Source organism: Dipteris shenzhenensis, chromosome 13 (assembly GCF_047967505.1).
Source record: "Dipteris shenzhenensis isolate YYH24624 ecotype China chromosome 13, Dip_SZ_1.0, whole genome shotgun sequence".
In the NCBI taxonomy this organism is placed as follows: domain Eukaryota; kingdom Viridiplantae; phylum Streptophyta; class Polypodiopsida; order Gleicheniales; family Dipteridaceae; genus Dipteris; species Dipteris shenzhenensis.
The window spans coordinates 29000001-29016683 of record NC_141608.1 but is presented as its reverse complement, the minus strand read 5'-3'; the positions used below and the strand labels follow the sequence as shown (position 1 = coordinate 29016683).

At 40.8% G+C, this 16683-nt stretch overlaps 1 protein-coding gene across 2 annotated transcripts; it reads left to right on the top strand.

Annotated features, from left to right (window-relative positions):
* The first annotated feature begins 11147 nt into the window (after window positions 1-11147).
* On the top strand, window positions 11148-14268 carry LOC147895260 (uncharacterized). Of its 2 annotated transcripts, none has more exons than XM_087384072.1 (2): window positions 11148-11258; window positions 11442-14268. In XM_087384072.1, the coding sequence occupies exon 2, from the start codon at window positions 11552-11554 to the stop codon at window positions 13604-13606; it is 2055 nt and encodes a 684-aa protein (XP_087240198.1). In that variant the 5' UTR covers window positions 11148-11258; window positions 11442-11551; the 3' UTR covers window positions 13607-14268. The 2 variants fall into 2 exon arrangements, with proteins under 2 accessions (XP_087240198.1, XP_087240199.1); XM_087384073.1 differs by having other exon boundaries at window positions 11352-14268.
* Window positions 14269-16683: the final 2415 nt, after the last annotated feature.

Sequence of the window (16683 nt, the reverse complement as noted above, 5' to 3'; positions counted from 1 at the left end):
TTGCAGGTGGACAAGTGATGGATACATTTGACTGTACATGCCTTCTTTCCATAGAAAGAGAAATTAGGGAAAATTGCCTTCGTTGCTCTATATTCACCCCTTTCTTTGATCAGTGGCATCTATCTCCATCAGAAGAATGCCTTTTGTCATTTTTTTGACCATCTACTTTTGTAGGTCTTCCTTGATCATGCCTTAGAGTAACAAAGAAGTCTTTCTCTTCTTTCATTATTGTAATCCTCATGTTCATGCTATGGATCCAATAATGAAATGGCTAAGTATTCTAGGTCTAAACACTCTATAGAGTAGTGCTCGGACTCCACTTGCCATGACGGACCTTTGCCTGCTATGATTTTCTAGGATGCTGAGAGAGAGAGAGAGAGAGAGAGAGAGAGAGAGAGAGGTGGGGGGGCAACTACAAGGGATGCAGAGGGGGTAATAGAGTAAAAATAGGAGGCATTATAGGGTGTTGTAGCAAAATGAAAGGATAACTAGAGCAGGAGGGTGTAAAAGAGGGGGTAGAGGGAAGAGTAGGATGGAACAGAGAAACAAGGGGGAAAGGGTAGAGCAGGAAATACTTAAAAAGTGGAGGGGGAAAATAGCGGGACTAGAGTAGTGGAGTAGAGAGAGGAGAATACTTGCAATAGACCTTCAAGGAAAGAATAAAGATTCTACCAAAAGGGACCACTACCTCCTTGAATGAGATTTGGGGATTATTTGGGAAGGTGCACATGGGATGAAGGTCAAGCATGGATTGAGCCCCAGGCAGGGGGGGGGGATGGTCCCTAGTGTAAGAGGAATAGCCAATAGGGGTTCTCTACATGCCTACCTACCCTCCACCTCAAAATAGCATTGCCCCACATCTTGGAGCACTCTATTGGTAGAACTCAATGCCCTCCGTAATCTCTTAAAATTACACCACTAATTTTAGGCCCTTTTGAGATTCCATTTCCTCGCTAATTTTCACTAACGGTGCAGAGTTAAGGAATATGGGACTTATGAATCCAACCAGTACATATGATGAACTACTACATGAATCAATTGCAATCATGGGTCTATCTGTGAGCTAAAAAATGTTGTCTGCCACATTGTGAATAATGAAGAAGATAGAGAGCTGATAGAAAAGGAGGAGTTGAAAAAGTGTCTCAAGAGATAAAGAGATGGGAATAGAAGGAGCTCTTGCAAAAGGAGAAGTGTGGTGCACCATTGATGATTATACCAACAATGAATGTTGGCAAAAATGATATTTCAACATTTTCAATTATTTGGGTGGCCCACTAGATAGAGAAGTAGGGCAAAAGGCCCTATCAAACAACCAACCCAATAATGTCAATACTACATTCTTCTTTTATGAGAAGGAACACAAGGAAAAATTATGTAAAAAGAAACCGCACCCTTAGGATGAAGCAGGAAGGAATCAAGAAATAGCTTGCTCATGCACAGGGTCAAAATGTGGTATTAATAGCCACAATAGCTAAATCAAATGACCATTCTCTTCAGATGCGGTAGGGTCATATGTGCTTTGTCTGCTGTGGGCACACCATTATAAACGAGTGCATGAAATTTGATGGAACTAGTGTAGCCACCCTCTGCATGTGTTTTTCTTTGGGGTGTTTGTGGATGCAACTTGAAGATGCAAAGAATGTATTTTGCCACTGCCCAGGTCATGGGTAGAGCAAATGTGCCTACCTATTACAGCTATGCACACCAAGAAACTAGCTATTGCAAGTTTCATTCACCATTAATTTTGGGCTAGATGTGAAAAAGGAAAGGAGTTTGAAGGGAAGAACCAGCCCCCTAAAAGAAAGGAAGGGAAGAACTAGCCCCCTGAACAAAATTGGCTTGAAGGGAAGAAGCCCAAGCTCAAGCCTTAGGATGAAGGGCCAATTCTCCCATCAGGGATTAGACGTAGCTCAAAGAGCTCAAAGCGACCTGATATGAAGGGAGCTCAAAGCAAAAAGTAAAATGTGGAACGATCGCATTGAAGAAAAGGAGTGATAAGGGCCAATCCTCCCATCAGGGAGCTAAAAGACCTCAAAGAGACTAAAAGTAGCTCAATGTAGGATATGTATTTGCTCAATTATTAATGAAACCACTCTTTCATAATTTTCATAGTTCTTAAAATCATTTAGCGATTCACAAGTTTCCTTTATACAAGTTATTTTAGGATCACAATCATCATGGTGGTAGTACAAGATAAGTAGTCTCACAAGTTTCCTTTATTTGCAGTGCACCAAGATGCAAAGTCAATGCAATACTTTCCAAACTATTTCAATACCAAGACAAAGACCAAAGGCCACTCCTTCCGCCTCTCCTTCTGAGGTGGACTCCTCGGAGCTACACCCTGTCTCTTCTTCTTCATTGGTTAAGTCAGAGCTCGAACTCTCTGATGTTGAAGACTCCTCCTTGACAACTTCCGTTTTGCAACTTCTAATGTTGTAGCGCACCTTCTTATCATTTCCCTACAAAATCAATTCTTCAGTATCCCACTTTTGAACAGCCTTCACCTTGCGTAGCCAAGGCCTTCCAAAATCAATGGATAGACATGTGCATCTGGCTTAGTAGGGATCACTTGAAAAGTAGTCGATACAGAAATTCCACATACATCCACTTTTAGATTCTTCACAACTCCCAAGGTCTTTACCTTAGTCTTGTTAACCAATTTGATGCAATAAGGAGAGGTAGTACTAGAGTATTTTAAATCAGCATCTATCATGGTCTTCTTACTCATGACATTAATCGATGCACCTCCATCAATGTAAACGTTAGATATCACTTGACCATCAATGATCACATCAACCATAGATATATCATCACCAATATCTATATCTACCTTTTGAACAATAGGAATGGCACTTTTCTTCTTTTTCTTCGACACTCTTGTGCTTGTTAGCTTTCCCCATTCTTTCCGTAGTTTTGGAGATAAAGCAAGTAATTGACCAAAGGTGATATGAGCTTCCTTTTCTTTAAGGTCGAACAACAAGTCGTAGCTTCTAATGCCTTGTCCTAAAGGAAGGTCTGATTGGCTAATTCTCCTTCTAAATGCCTTCTTTTTCTTACTACAGCGTTCCTCTTCCTGATGTTTCTCATCTACTTCTTCCTTGCTTTCTTCTTCTTCTTTTGCTTTACCACGCCCCTGTTTAGCCATCATTATCTCTCTTTCCTCATCCCCTGAAGAAGCTTCTAACAAGGATACTTGTTTTTCTTCTTTCTTTCTCAATCTAGGTTACTCGGAAAGAAAGTGACCTTTTTTATTACATTCATAGCAAGTGACCCCACTCTTATCTCGAGGCCTATTCTCAGTCTTTGGTGCTCTAGGTTGTCGTGCATTAACCAAATGCAATTTCAAATCAGCAAACTCTGCCATCAATTGGGAGATATTATGATCTAACTCAGAGGACTTTGGTATTTGAGGAGTTCCCATTACCTCCACCTTAGAAGCTGAAGCTGTTGAAGACACAAAAGAGGATTCGATCTTTAGAGAAGCTTCTTTATTGGTCGCAATGTGAAGTACAGAATCAAGCTGATGATGATCAAGAGGAGTCACCACAAGATCTATGCTCCAATGTACCATAGCATTATACCAAGATGATCTTGTTGCAGTCCTAAGACAAGATGACCATCTTGAAGAGCTCAGGTACAGTGGGAGACACTTGTAGCTCAGAACTATGAACTATTGAAATGATTTAGTTTGTGTTGGCAATATGTCATCAAGTCCTAGTAGCTACATTAAAATTTGTTCTTGGGAATCAATTTTTGCATTTGCATTCACAAGTTTCTCCTTTGATGCTTTAAGATCTTGCTCTAGTGCTTGAACTTGATGTTTCCAATTTTGTATAAGTGTTTGTGTCTTTCATCTCATGGATTCTTCATCTTTCTGCAACATGCTTTCTTTTAATTCCATTGTTTCATTTGTCAATTCATCAAAAGAGACTTGCAATTCGTAGAGTGAATGTTCTACCTCTTCCTTATTATTCAAGGCATCTGTAAGTTGCAGTTGCTTTTGTTGTAGGGTCGTGTGATTTGTATCACATCATTCCTACTTTATTCTAGAGAACTTTGAAAAAATATTTGTTGTTGAATTTTCTCTGCCGTGATTTCTTTGAGTCCATCTTTGTGTTCTACAACTTTGTTTTTAGGGATAGGATCACCTTCCTTTCCATTTCTTGTTGTTGCTCTTTTGATGTCATACTAGCAAATAGGTGTGATGATTTTTGTTGAAATTATTGATTGTGATACTATATGATGTGAAATGTGGGATTAGCTTGCCTGTAGTGATTATATAATTGGCTCCCATGCACCCATGTGGCACCCTATTCTTGATCTTAGATGGCAGCCTACTATAGAGTGTCACTAGATTTGTTTTGTGGTTGTGTGTGTAACGGAGGAGAAGAGTCAACAACATTGTTGACTTGTGATTCTTATTGAGACACACCATGGATTCCACTAGTGACGTCTTTGTGAGACATGGATTCCCTTTGTATTTGTTCCTTTAATCAATCTATGTTGGCTATTGCGATAGCAGTTTTGAACTGAGTTACAACATTTTTTCAAGAGTTCATTGTCAAGCTCAGTAATTTGCTCTGATTGTCGACCATCCATGTCATTCTCATTGAGAGGGGATGGGGACTCTCGATTTCATTCAAGAGATGATATCAAGGCATAAAATTCCTCTATTTATTATGTTGAGAGTGGTGTAGAGGCTTCCTCTTGCTTGATCCCAAATCTAATGATGATGGCTAGTAGATGGGCAATGTAACTCTTTCCATTTTGGATGTTTGATACATATTTTGTCAGCTAGTAGGGATATGGATTGAGACCAATCTTGTATTTTTCTCCTATCAAGGAGTGTAAGTGTTTTTACTAACATGGATTGTTTTCTCACTCCCTTTTGGTTAAAAATTTCAGCCACAAACTTGGCTGCCTCTTTGTATGCCAGCTCTAGAATCATATCATAACATATGCCTCCACTTTGAGTCTTTGTTCCAAGTGGGAACCAATCATGTGTCTCTACGAATCTAGCTTCTAAATGTTTCCATGGGTACTCTTCTTTGGAATATGGAAATTAAAAAGTCTCCTTCACTATCAATCTACTTAGGTAGATATGTATAGGATTCTGATTATGTGTCAGTGTGCCATACTATTGACATCCAACTCTTTGCTTTGATATGATGTTATGAACTAAGTGATGTGTTCCTTGTTTTTAAAAAATCCAAGTCCAAGGGACTATAAGAAGATGCATGCATTGGCTGATGTGTTAAATGTGAGCACTCTTGGCCATTCAAGCTATATTGTTCTTTATTTTGTTGGCTCCTTGCTAGTTCATAAACATAAGAGTGATCTTGGCTAGTATTTTTCATGGTTGATGGCTCTGCCTCTTGACACTTGTGGGCTCCAGGTTGAAATCAATTGGGTCTATCTATATGTGTGAAAACATACATATGCAATTGAGTGCTTGTGATACAATCTAAAGCAAACTATAGAAGTGTTGGTACTCTCAAATCTTATTTTTATCGTGGAAGATTTGTGTGTTAATGTAGTAGTGCTTTAGTCTGCTTCCATTGGTTTTCAAAGTGAATTGGACTCCATCAGGTGTTTTAGTAGCATTGGATTCATCTTTTTTACTCTGTAAGGCCCTTGACCTAGATATTTTAGCTAGCTGTTAGGAATTTTGGCATTGTAGAGTAGGCATGGTCACCCTCCTTGATATCTTTATCTTTGAGTCATAGGTCGTATTCCAGTGAAACGTGTAGGCTAAAGCATGGAAATAATATCTCATGTGTGCTTAGGTGAAATACATGGATTGATCGCAAGGATTGGTGGACGTTCTCACCTCCATAGGGATTGCAAGGTTTAGAAAGGGCTTGGAGAATTAAAAAGGGAGATACGGTTGAGAAAGCTAACTAGGAGCTCTAGGGTTTAGAAAGGGTTGCAGGTTTAGGAGGAGTTCAAGGTTGAGGAGTGAAGAGCTAATCTCCTTCATGACTTCAAGGGGTTAAGGGTTGAGAAGGAGGATTGAGGGAGGAAGGAGGAGGTGGAGGGAGGGGTAGGAGGATAAGGGAGGAGGAGGAGAAAGAGAAGATGGAAGGAGTAAGTGCAAGGGTAAGGACAACCTAAACCATGATAGTGTATGGGAGCATGGACACAAGGGGGATCAATCACATGAACACAAAAATGAACTTGAACACTAAACCCCAAAGAGTGGGAGCTTCTTTGCATTGAGAGAGTTTTATACATGCCAGTCTCTATGCAATTCGTATGAGACTTCTTGGTGTGACCTCTTTGTGGGAGACCTCTTGGTTAAGAGTCCCTACGCTATATGTAGGGAACCTCCAGACCTCTTTGGTAAGACTCTCTATACTCTTTATAGGGAAACTCAAGGGTGGGGGCTATTTTGTAGGAGACCTCATGGTTAAGAGTCTCTAAACTTTTTGTAGGGAATCTCTTGGGATCTCTACACTTTTTGTAGGGGACTTCAAAAAGTTTAATCTCTCTCTCTCTAGTTTTAGTCTTTCTGTCTCTAGATCCTGATTTTGCAAGTATGATCAGATCTTTTTTAGAGAGGATTTTGGCTATCCTCATCCCTTTAGATTCATTACACCATCTTTCAAGCTCAAGATATTACAAGAAAAACTTTGCCTCTACTCTACACACATAATGATCTCATCTTTATTGCTCTAGACTGTGCTTTTGGCTCCTACTACCATAGGGTTAACACCTAGCTATTTTCTTGGATGACTTCTTAGTGTATAGTACAAATCCAACACACTTGGAGTGCTTGAAGAAGGTGTTTCAGAAGCATAGAAAGACTTGAATCTCCCTCAACCCATACAAGGGCATATACTGTGTTTTTTTAGGACCTCATTGGCTCATACAATTCCAAGGAAACGAATAATAATAGAAAAAGGGAAAGGCTTACACATTGATAATTTCCCACCTATGTAGAAAGGGGGAGATATGATCCTCTAATGATGTGTTTTTTCACATGAATGGGAGATAGTAATGGATGAAGCATCTTTCTTCTTTGCCTTGTTTTTTGAGCCTTAACTTTTCTCTAAAGCAATAGCTCAGTCTAGTAGTTTCTCATAGATTCTAGTCAGATTGACAATCTCTTGCTTGCACAAATCTACCTGGGTGCAACTTGATCAACCAAGCTCGCATAGACTTGTGTCATCAGAACCATGCTCAATTGGTTGATGAGAGCTCACATTCACAACACAAAATCTTGGATAGCTTCCTTGGTCTCCTTTATCTCATTAAGTTTGTCCGCACATCTTCTTCATTGATCTCTTGCCAAAACCTTTGTAGGAATGCTTCAGACATTGCATACCAATCGAGGAAGTACCCGACTGGGAATTGATTGAACCATCTCTGATAATTTTTTAATAAGGTACATGAAATATAATCCAAATACTCTTCATCTCTTCTTGCCTCATTAATGTGATAGATGCATAAAAGGATCTACAGTTGACTGTAGGGGACTTCATCATCCGTGCCTTTGAAAATTTGAAACTTTACCTTGATGGAGTTGGGGGCTTAGATTTCTCTAGTCCAAAACTCGATCAAGTGGGTTTTCCACTTAGAAGTGCCGAGTCACTAGCCTTGCACATGTCATAACCACCTTCAAGGGTGTAAGGTCACTGTAGACTCTCCCTGAAACGGTTGGTGCCGTCTTTGGTCCTCAAAGGTGCAATTTGACGTATGCCTGTTGGTTGCATAGTATTTCCATTTGCTATGAGGGGAACTCAAGCAAGATGCCTTAGTTGCTTCTCACCATTCTTTCCGATGGTGGGTTCTTTGTCCATCAGTTGTAGCTGGGGTCTTCTACCTTCATATCTTTCTTGATGCAATCCCTCTAAGATAACAATCAAGTACTCTTAAATACACCATTTTTGTTCTTTGAGTTGGTCTTCCCATTCATTCTGATGTTCCACCAAGGAAATGGCCATCTATTCGAAATCTAGACTCTCCATAGATGAGTGCTCTAATTCCACTTGCCATGATGGACCTTCATCCGCCAATCTTCTAGGTCACCTCAGTCCCCAACACCATTGTTCCATCCTCTTGGCTTTGCATAGTAGTCAACTTCCACCCCTCAGGTAACCTAGCCAATTCTCTCTCATTGTACACATCGCTCCTATTGGATAGTTGCTTCTGCCATCCTTCTTCGGGCATTGAACTCCAATTTCAAGGCTGCTCCACTTCTCATGGTTGGATGTAACAAATTCCTTTGGCTCATGTACTCTTCATGCCTAGCTTCATATCTTCTTTATATTTTCAAGTTTGTATCAGCCATTGATTAAGGCAAAAAGTATCCGAGTAGCAATCCAAGTACTCTTTGTATTCCACATGCTGGTCTTCAAGCACACCACCAGTAATGCCACTCATCTGGAGTCACTTGGATGAACTTCTTGTAGTAGCCCACTATTCCCAACAACTGTTTCACTTTGCCACTGGTTAACACGAACCCTTTTTACCTCAACACTGAGCTTACTAACTCAGTTCTCCAAATCTCCTACTAACAGCTCATCAACTCCGAATTCAATTGACCCCTCCCCAGTAGGATCGCCAAAATGTTGATGCTCTAGTTCCCTCTCACCGAACACTAACTCAGAAAAGGGGCTTAGTGTTAACCCAATCCAATTCTGAGCTTGGTGAAGATGCCTTCTCTTGCAATCTGAAGGCAGATGTGCTCAGGTGTAGAACAGTTGTCAACATATACACGCAGAGGTCAGGGTTAGCTATTGTAGGAGAACTGTGTAATGATGGGAGAATACTAAGTCGTATACACACATTCAAGAACACTTAGAGGAACATGGAGAGCACAACAATAATAGGGTTGAATATATAGACAAGCATTGCCAACATCAACTTGTATTGAAATCACTGAACTGTCTGGAGTACAATTAAGCCACCTCGGCTTGCAGTGAATAGTCGCTATCCTAGCAAGATCAGGTCAAGTGAAGAGAACTCGGCACATTTCTCTCTTGTTATCTTCTCTTCCTATTACAAAGCATATTAGTCTATGTAACGGCCTTCTAAATGGATGCACACTCGGTGCGCCAACTCGCCTCTATTGATAGGTGGTGATGCCATAATCTCCTACACTGCCACTACAAAATTGGTGCTTTGGTACAGACTCCATTGCTTCCATCCTAGGTTGGAATTCGGTGACCACACTAAGGCATTTCTCATGTTAACCCAACCTGGCGGCTAACAATAGAAAAAATTTCATCACATTTATTGATGACTATACCATAAAGATATTTGTCTACATCATGAAGCAAAGTGTAAAATTCTTGAAAAGCCTAAAGAGTTTAAGACCATGGGAAAAACTCATATTGATTATTGGGTCAAATGGCTTTGATCTAAAAAAGGGCTAGAATGTCTCAAAATCATTTCTTAATTTTGGTAAACAATGGGGATACTCAGAGGGTTCTCCTTGCCAAAGATATAACAACAAAAAGCAGTAGCGACGAAAAGAAAGATCCACACTATTATTGAGTGTGTGAGGAGTATTATGCAAACTAAGGGCATGCCTAACATTGGGTTGAATTAGTTCACGTAGTAGTTTATTTGTTGAATTATCTCCCTACTTGACATACTTGATGTGATATGACACCAAAGGTAGCATGGAGTGGAAATAAGTCAAATGTCTAATATCTTAGAATTTTTGGATCTTATCATCTCTGCTCGTGTGTTAAAGGACAAGAAGTTTGATTCCAAGAGTGAGAAGTGCATTATGGTTTTGTATGCATGGAAACAGAAAGCTTACATTACATTATTCAACATAACATTGTGGCAGATCTAGTGTTCAATATGTGCACATGTTTTAGGCAACCAACCATCTACTTCAGCTCACATACTGGCCTCTATTTGGGAAGACCTTATTTTAACCATTGGGAGTCAGTGCGAGAGATTTACTGGTTCCTCTATAATGGTGCAAGAGAGATTGATCTCATTCATGAGGACCTGGATTCTTCTCTTTTTTTCCATTTGACACTATAGACCACCCCCTTGTCTCTTTAGTCATATTGTAGAGGTCAGGGATAGATTTCTTACTCTCCCACCTCTTGTTTAAAATTCTTTTCTCATGCCATGCTGCTTCCATCATATCTTCCCTTGCCCTGAAGTGGGGGCATCATTGAGCTTAAGCTCAAGGTCACCCCTTCCCTTCCTCACTCCCTACCTAGCCCTCTTAGCATTGGTCCTTGTTGCATTTTTTATGGTGGCTGGTTGACTTGCTTATATTTCCCATCCAGATGATCCCTTAGTCCTCTTAGGTCTCTGCCCTTACACACTGGTCAACGTGCTTCATCTTCATACTCGAGCATTGCTCTTGGTCCTCTTGGTCATTGTCACGCTTTGAGCAAGCCGACTTGCTTTTTCTCTAGACTTGGACTTGGTTGAGATGGTCTGTTGGGGTTTTTGTTTTGAGTTCAAGGGCAAAAAAATCCCTCTACCTTGCACTATTCCCGCCCCCCCCGCCCCCCCTGGACTGCTTCCCTTACCCATCAACATTCTTTGGTAAGGGCATGAAACATCTTTGTCCCCCTTTTTTCAATCAGCTTGACTGTGACATTGGAGGGCTTCCGCTACTCCCATCAATCTATGCAACATTCACACCAGCTCTCAACGATCAACCCACAACCACCACCACCACCAATTTATAACCTTCTTCCGTCAAAATCTACTCGTGTCAGAGCAGATAAGGATCTGCCTGACACGAGCTTCCCCCATATGTTTTTTTTGTAGCTCCTCATCAATAGAGGAAGCGATTGGCTCCTCTGATCAAAGGGGGGCCTATCTACACAGACGATGAAGTCGTCTCTGCACGTCCGTGTCGAACCAACATCGATTTCCACCATTGAACAGCCCACAAACATCGCAGAAACCACCACAAGTAGCGAATTCCGCCATGCCAGAGTCCGCCATGCCACCGTGAGCACCGAAAGAGACGTAGAGGAGCACGTAGAAGTTAGGACCTACACTACAAGACCCTCTAACCACACACTAACCTCTCTACGAGACCCTCTAACCACACACTAACCTCTCTAATTAACACTAACTAATCCGGTCACCTTGACCAGACCTTCAAGAAACTGTGGGCTTGCAGGGCTGTCTCACAGGTGTGAAATCTCTCTCTCTCTCTCACTCACACACACACGTTTTTTTTGGTGAAATCTCACTCTCTCACACACACACACACACACACGACAGGAAGACCTAAAGTTTGGTTCTCTTTAGTGGGCGACTTGAAGGTAAGGGTTTAAGAATGGTTCTTTCTGTCTGCAGAGCAAGAGATTTGAAGATGAGGGTTTAAGAGCGTCTCTCTTTGGTTGTTCTGTCTGCAGCAAGACACTTGAAGAATGGTTCTTTCTTTCTGCAGCAAGAGATTTGAAATTGAGGGTTTAAAAGTGTCTCTTTGGTTGTTGTGTCTGCAGCAAGACACTTGAAGTTGAGGGTTTAAGAGTGTGTCTCTCTGTGGCCTCGTCTGAGGATCACCATGCTCCCTTGAATTTTTCCTTCTCAAACATCCCTGATCTGTTTTGCCATGTCGAATCCCCGTAGATGGCTCTCTCTCTGGAGTAGTAGCAATGCCCTCCGCTCCTTTGCAAGGGCTCTTCTTCGATCACCCCCCCCTCCTGCAATTTCGTCCACAATTCATCCTCTCAAACCACCTTTGCCATGCCTGCATTTGCGAGCCCACATCGCAGGTCTTGCCTTCGTTCACCCCTTCCTTCTGGACACCTCCTCCTCCTTCAATGGTGTTTGTTCGGATCTCTTTTCGCTCGAGAAGCAGGGTGCCCATGTCAGCAGGAGACGGTTCTGCACAGCTAGCGACACTGTAGCTGAAAGCAATGAGTATATGGACGACAACACACTTGCTCTTGCTGAAGAAGCGAATGCGGATAAGGAGGAGCTCGCTCTGATGTTTCCGCCTGGGGTTTCCGGTTCTGGGGATGCATTTACTGTCCATAATTTGTGCAGGATTCTGGAGAACCCAGTCTGGGGACCCAAAACAGAAGCTTTGCTCAAACCGTTTGTTAAAAATATCTCAAGCTTTATTGTTGCTAAAGTTTTACTACGGCAGACAGATTTGGGAATGGCTAGGTGTTTCTTTCAATGGGCCAGCAAACAGAGAGAGCTTAATGCTTATGCATACCATGCCCTGCTAATTAAACTGGGCCAGGAAAAACGATTTGCTGAGATGTGGGAGTTGGTGGATGAAATGAAAGCGAAGGGCTGTGAAGTTAATGCTTCAACTTTTTCAATTATCATAAAGGCTTATGGATTTGCTGGTATGCTAAACGAGGCAGTAGAGACTATCAGCAGGACACAGGAATTCAACGTTCCTCTCGATTTTCACGTGTATACTACCATTCTCAGTGTCCTTTTCAGGGCAAAGGCGGTAGACCAGGCAAGAAAGATTCATAAAAGAATGTTGCAAGAAGGCTGCCAACTTGATAACTCCGCCTGGTCTACCCTTATTCGTGGGCTTGGCAAGAGTGGATTTATAAAAGAAGCAGAGAAGTGTTTTGATGAAGCGACCAGCACAGGATGTCCACCAGATATCACTATTTACAATGCTCTTATCGAAGGCTTTTGTGAATGCAAGGCTATGAATAAAACCTTGGTGACATTAGCTGCACTGCAGGAAAAGGGTCTAAAGCCAAATGTTTACACCTATAACCCGATCCTTGGAGCACTTTGTGAAGCGGGTAGATTTGAGGAGGCTATAAACATGTTTTCGAACATGAAGAGGGTATGTGCTCCTAACCAGGCCACGTTCAATATACTTCTTCAGGGGTTGGTCTTGAAGAAAGACTTGTCAAGAGCTATGCAGTTTTTTGAAGTGATGGAGAAAGAAGGTTGGGTAGATAGTAGGAGCTACAGTCTTCTTGCAACTGGCCTCAGGAGAGCAAACGAGAAAGACAAGTTGAAAGTTGTGACAGATGATATGAAAGCTAAGCAGGGGACTGCTCACGTTGCAATATGCAATGCTCATCTTCAGTGTCTCTGTGCTTCTTTCGACCTACAGGAAGCCTTGAACTTCTTCAATGAGATGGTTAATGGATTAACTGTGCCAAATGTGACATCTTATGCTACAATTATAAATGGTTGTTGTAAATTAGGGAAAGTCGATGAGGCCAAGAAGCTCCTTTCTGAAATGGATGTCAGAGGCTGCAAGCCTAACCCTTTTTGCTACACCCCTCTCATAGCGGCAGCTTTGAAAGCTGGTAGGGTAGTTGATGGGATGAAGTTATTTGAGGAAATGTTAGAAAGAGGCTTAGAGACTAATGCTATCACTACTGATTTCCTGTTAAGGAAACTAAGTGAGGCAGGGATGGCAGATGATGTTTTGAGGCTCTGTAACCATATTATGGACAAAAGATTTTGTATTCAAAATATCACTTTGTTCGCACTTATGAAATGCTTGAGCAAATTGGACAAAGTTGAAGAGGCTAATACACTCTTCGCTGCTTTGAATAAGCAGGGTTGTCTCCTAGAGACTAGACCAGTGAAACAGGCTGTGAAAGTGTTGGAAAAAATGTGCATCCAAGTAAGGGAAGAGACTAGTAAGGCTATTGATGATCTTTCCTTTTAAAGGTGACCCTTTTGGGGGCCTGTATGTAGGAGTGGATCAGTATCACATGAAGTTTGAGGTTTGGGGGTCTGCAATAGATTGTACAGCTACTCCATCTTCCCTTATGCAGTTTGTTTTGCCAAACCCTTTTCAGCGGTTTCTGAGTACACTCCAATAAGTTACAGAGTGCCTGAACTTTCCATCTCAAGGTTCAACCTGCAATCTTATCTTTTTGCATGTGAGACTCTTTGAGGCCATATTTATGCATTTCCGCCTCTGGCATGTAAGGGATATATCTGGCTCCTTTGGCTAAACTTGAAAGGAAATTTGGAGTCCTTTCTGAAACACCCTCCGGGAACACGCAATAAACCGTAAAGCTAGGTGGCAGTAGCTTTGATTTTTGAGGGAGGAAGGCAGTTCTCTCTTTTGAATGTGCAAAGGTGGTTTGATGTGTCTATATGTATACAGGACTCATTATATTGAGCTCCCTCTCTTTGTTCGAGTAGTTCTTCCTTCTGAGAATCGTTTGAGTATTTGCAGGCAATTAGCTGACAGGTTCATCTAGTCATGTCTATAGGTCCTTTAGTTTGGAATTGTTCTTTGTACTTTGCAACAAGCCCATTCATGATGTGTAGACGTCCTTATGAGAATCGTTTGAGTATTTGCAGGCAATGAGCTGACAGGTTCATTTGTCTATAGGTCCTTTAGTTTGGAGTTGTTCTTTGTGCTTTGCAACAAGCCCATTCATGATGTGTAGACGCCCATAATGCAAAGTCTTTATTGTGTCAACTTGTGTCTGGTTGCTTCTCATGCTTGATTTTCATTTTGGTATTGATTCAAAAGGTAACATCATTATTATAGAGAGAGAGAGATTAATTCGAAATATGATCTTCTTTTTCTAATATCATGAGAACGCCCACCAACCCTATGATGTGCAATTACCTTCACAGGCACTACAAAACTATGCTTTGTCACATGGATCTTTTTGTTTGTAATCTTTCCAAAGTCTATCTTTACATTTTCTACAAGAAACCCATGTTACTATGTGTAGTTTGCAAGATAGACGTTGGTGCATTACTTGTTTTTCCAAAGAACGTTGGTGCATTACTTACTGGTAGAAAGATTCCCAAGACTACCCCAAAAATCAATTTTGTCCCACTTCATTTACAATTGTACATCGCTAGGCTAGTGTGATGTGGCTTTTCAAATTACCTTTGTGCAAATTTCTTGTGTGACATTTGCTCTCTCTCTCTCTCTCTCTCTCTCTCTCTCTCTCTCTTTGTACACACACACACACACACACACACACACACACACACACACACACACACACACACACACACACACACACGCATGACATAGAGGTATATCAAAACCCATGTTACTATGTGTCTAGTTTGCAAGATAGACGTTGGTGCATTACTTGTTTTTCCAAAGAACGTTGGTGCATTACTTACTGGTAGAAAGATTCCCAAGACTACCCCAAAAATCAATTTTGTCCCACTTCATTTACAATTGTACATCGCTAGGCTAGTGTGATGTGGCTTTTCAAATTACCTTTGTGCAAATTTCTTGTGTGACATTTGCTCTCTCTCTCTCTCTCTCTCTCTCTCTCTCTCTCTCTCTCTTTGTGTACACACACACACACACACACACACACACGCATGACATAGAGGTATATCAAAACATTTTTCTATTTTATATGCTTCCATACACATGCACCTCATCCCACTTATATTTTTAGAGGGTTCTTTCCAAAGTCTATCTTTACATTTTCTACAAGAAACCCATGTTACTATGTGTCTAGTTTGCAAGATAGACGTTGGTGCATTACTTGTTTTTCCAAAGAACGTTGGTGCATTACTTACTGGTAGAAAGATTCCCAAGACTACCCCAAAAATCAATTTTGTCCCACTTCATTTACAATTGTACATCGCTAGGCTAGTGTGATGTGGCTTTTCAAATTACCTTTGTGCAAATTTCTTGTGTGACATTTGCTCTCTCTCTCTCTCTCTCTCTCTCTTTGTACACACACACACACACACACACACACACACACACACACACACACACACACACACACACACACACACACACACACACACACATGACATAGAGGTATATCAAAACATTTTTCTATTTTATATGCTTCCATACACATGCACCTCATCCCACTTATATTTTTAGAGGGTTCTAATGGAGTGAGGCCTGATGTGAAAATTGAAGGGCTAATGGCCTTGCTAGATGCGCTTGTGACATGTGGCAAATGAGTGTGGCACATACAATGGTGCATACATGAATACTTGGACAGGGAATGGGCAGTCTAACTGGTGAAATGGTTCAAGGTGCTAGAGCCCTTTATACATGGCTCAATCACCAACACGTGGCAACCTTCTAGCATGTTGGCCACACACAAATTAAAGTTAGTAGAACATAAATCAAAATAAACACATGAAGTCATATATACTACTTGTTTTAATCTTGCACACATTTAATTGAGAGCCATTTAGTTGCACGACTAGTGATAGATACTACATCTTTAACTAGTTATATAATAACTATTTTAATCTTATACACATTTAATTGTGTACCTTCTAGTTGCATGACTAGTGATAGATACTACATCTTTAACTAGATATATAATAACTATTTTAATCTTGCACACATTTAATTGAGTACCTTCTAGTTGCATGATGATAGTGATAGATACTACATCTTTAACTAGCATTATTGTTATTGTTCGTATTATTAAGGGTAATTATATAATATTACCCATGCTTTAGAAAACTTAAAGTAGAGCTTGTTTCATGGTTTGATTTATACCTAAACATTTATAAGAGTGCCTTCTTTTGGTATCCTTTACGATTAGTATTGAAGATAATTTATTTTACACTTTTGCATTATGATATTGTAGGTCTTTAAAAGCTCAGCTTTGCCATTTTGCTGAGGAGTTAGCCTCACTGTAAGCTGATGTACAATGCCCTTGTCTTTCAAAAAAGCATCAAAATCTGTAGACAAATACTCCCCTCCTCTATCTGTGTGTAATGTCTGTATCTTGAGTCCGGATTCATTCGCAACCATGGCTGCAAAGTGTTTGA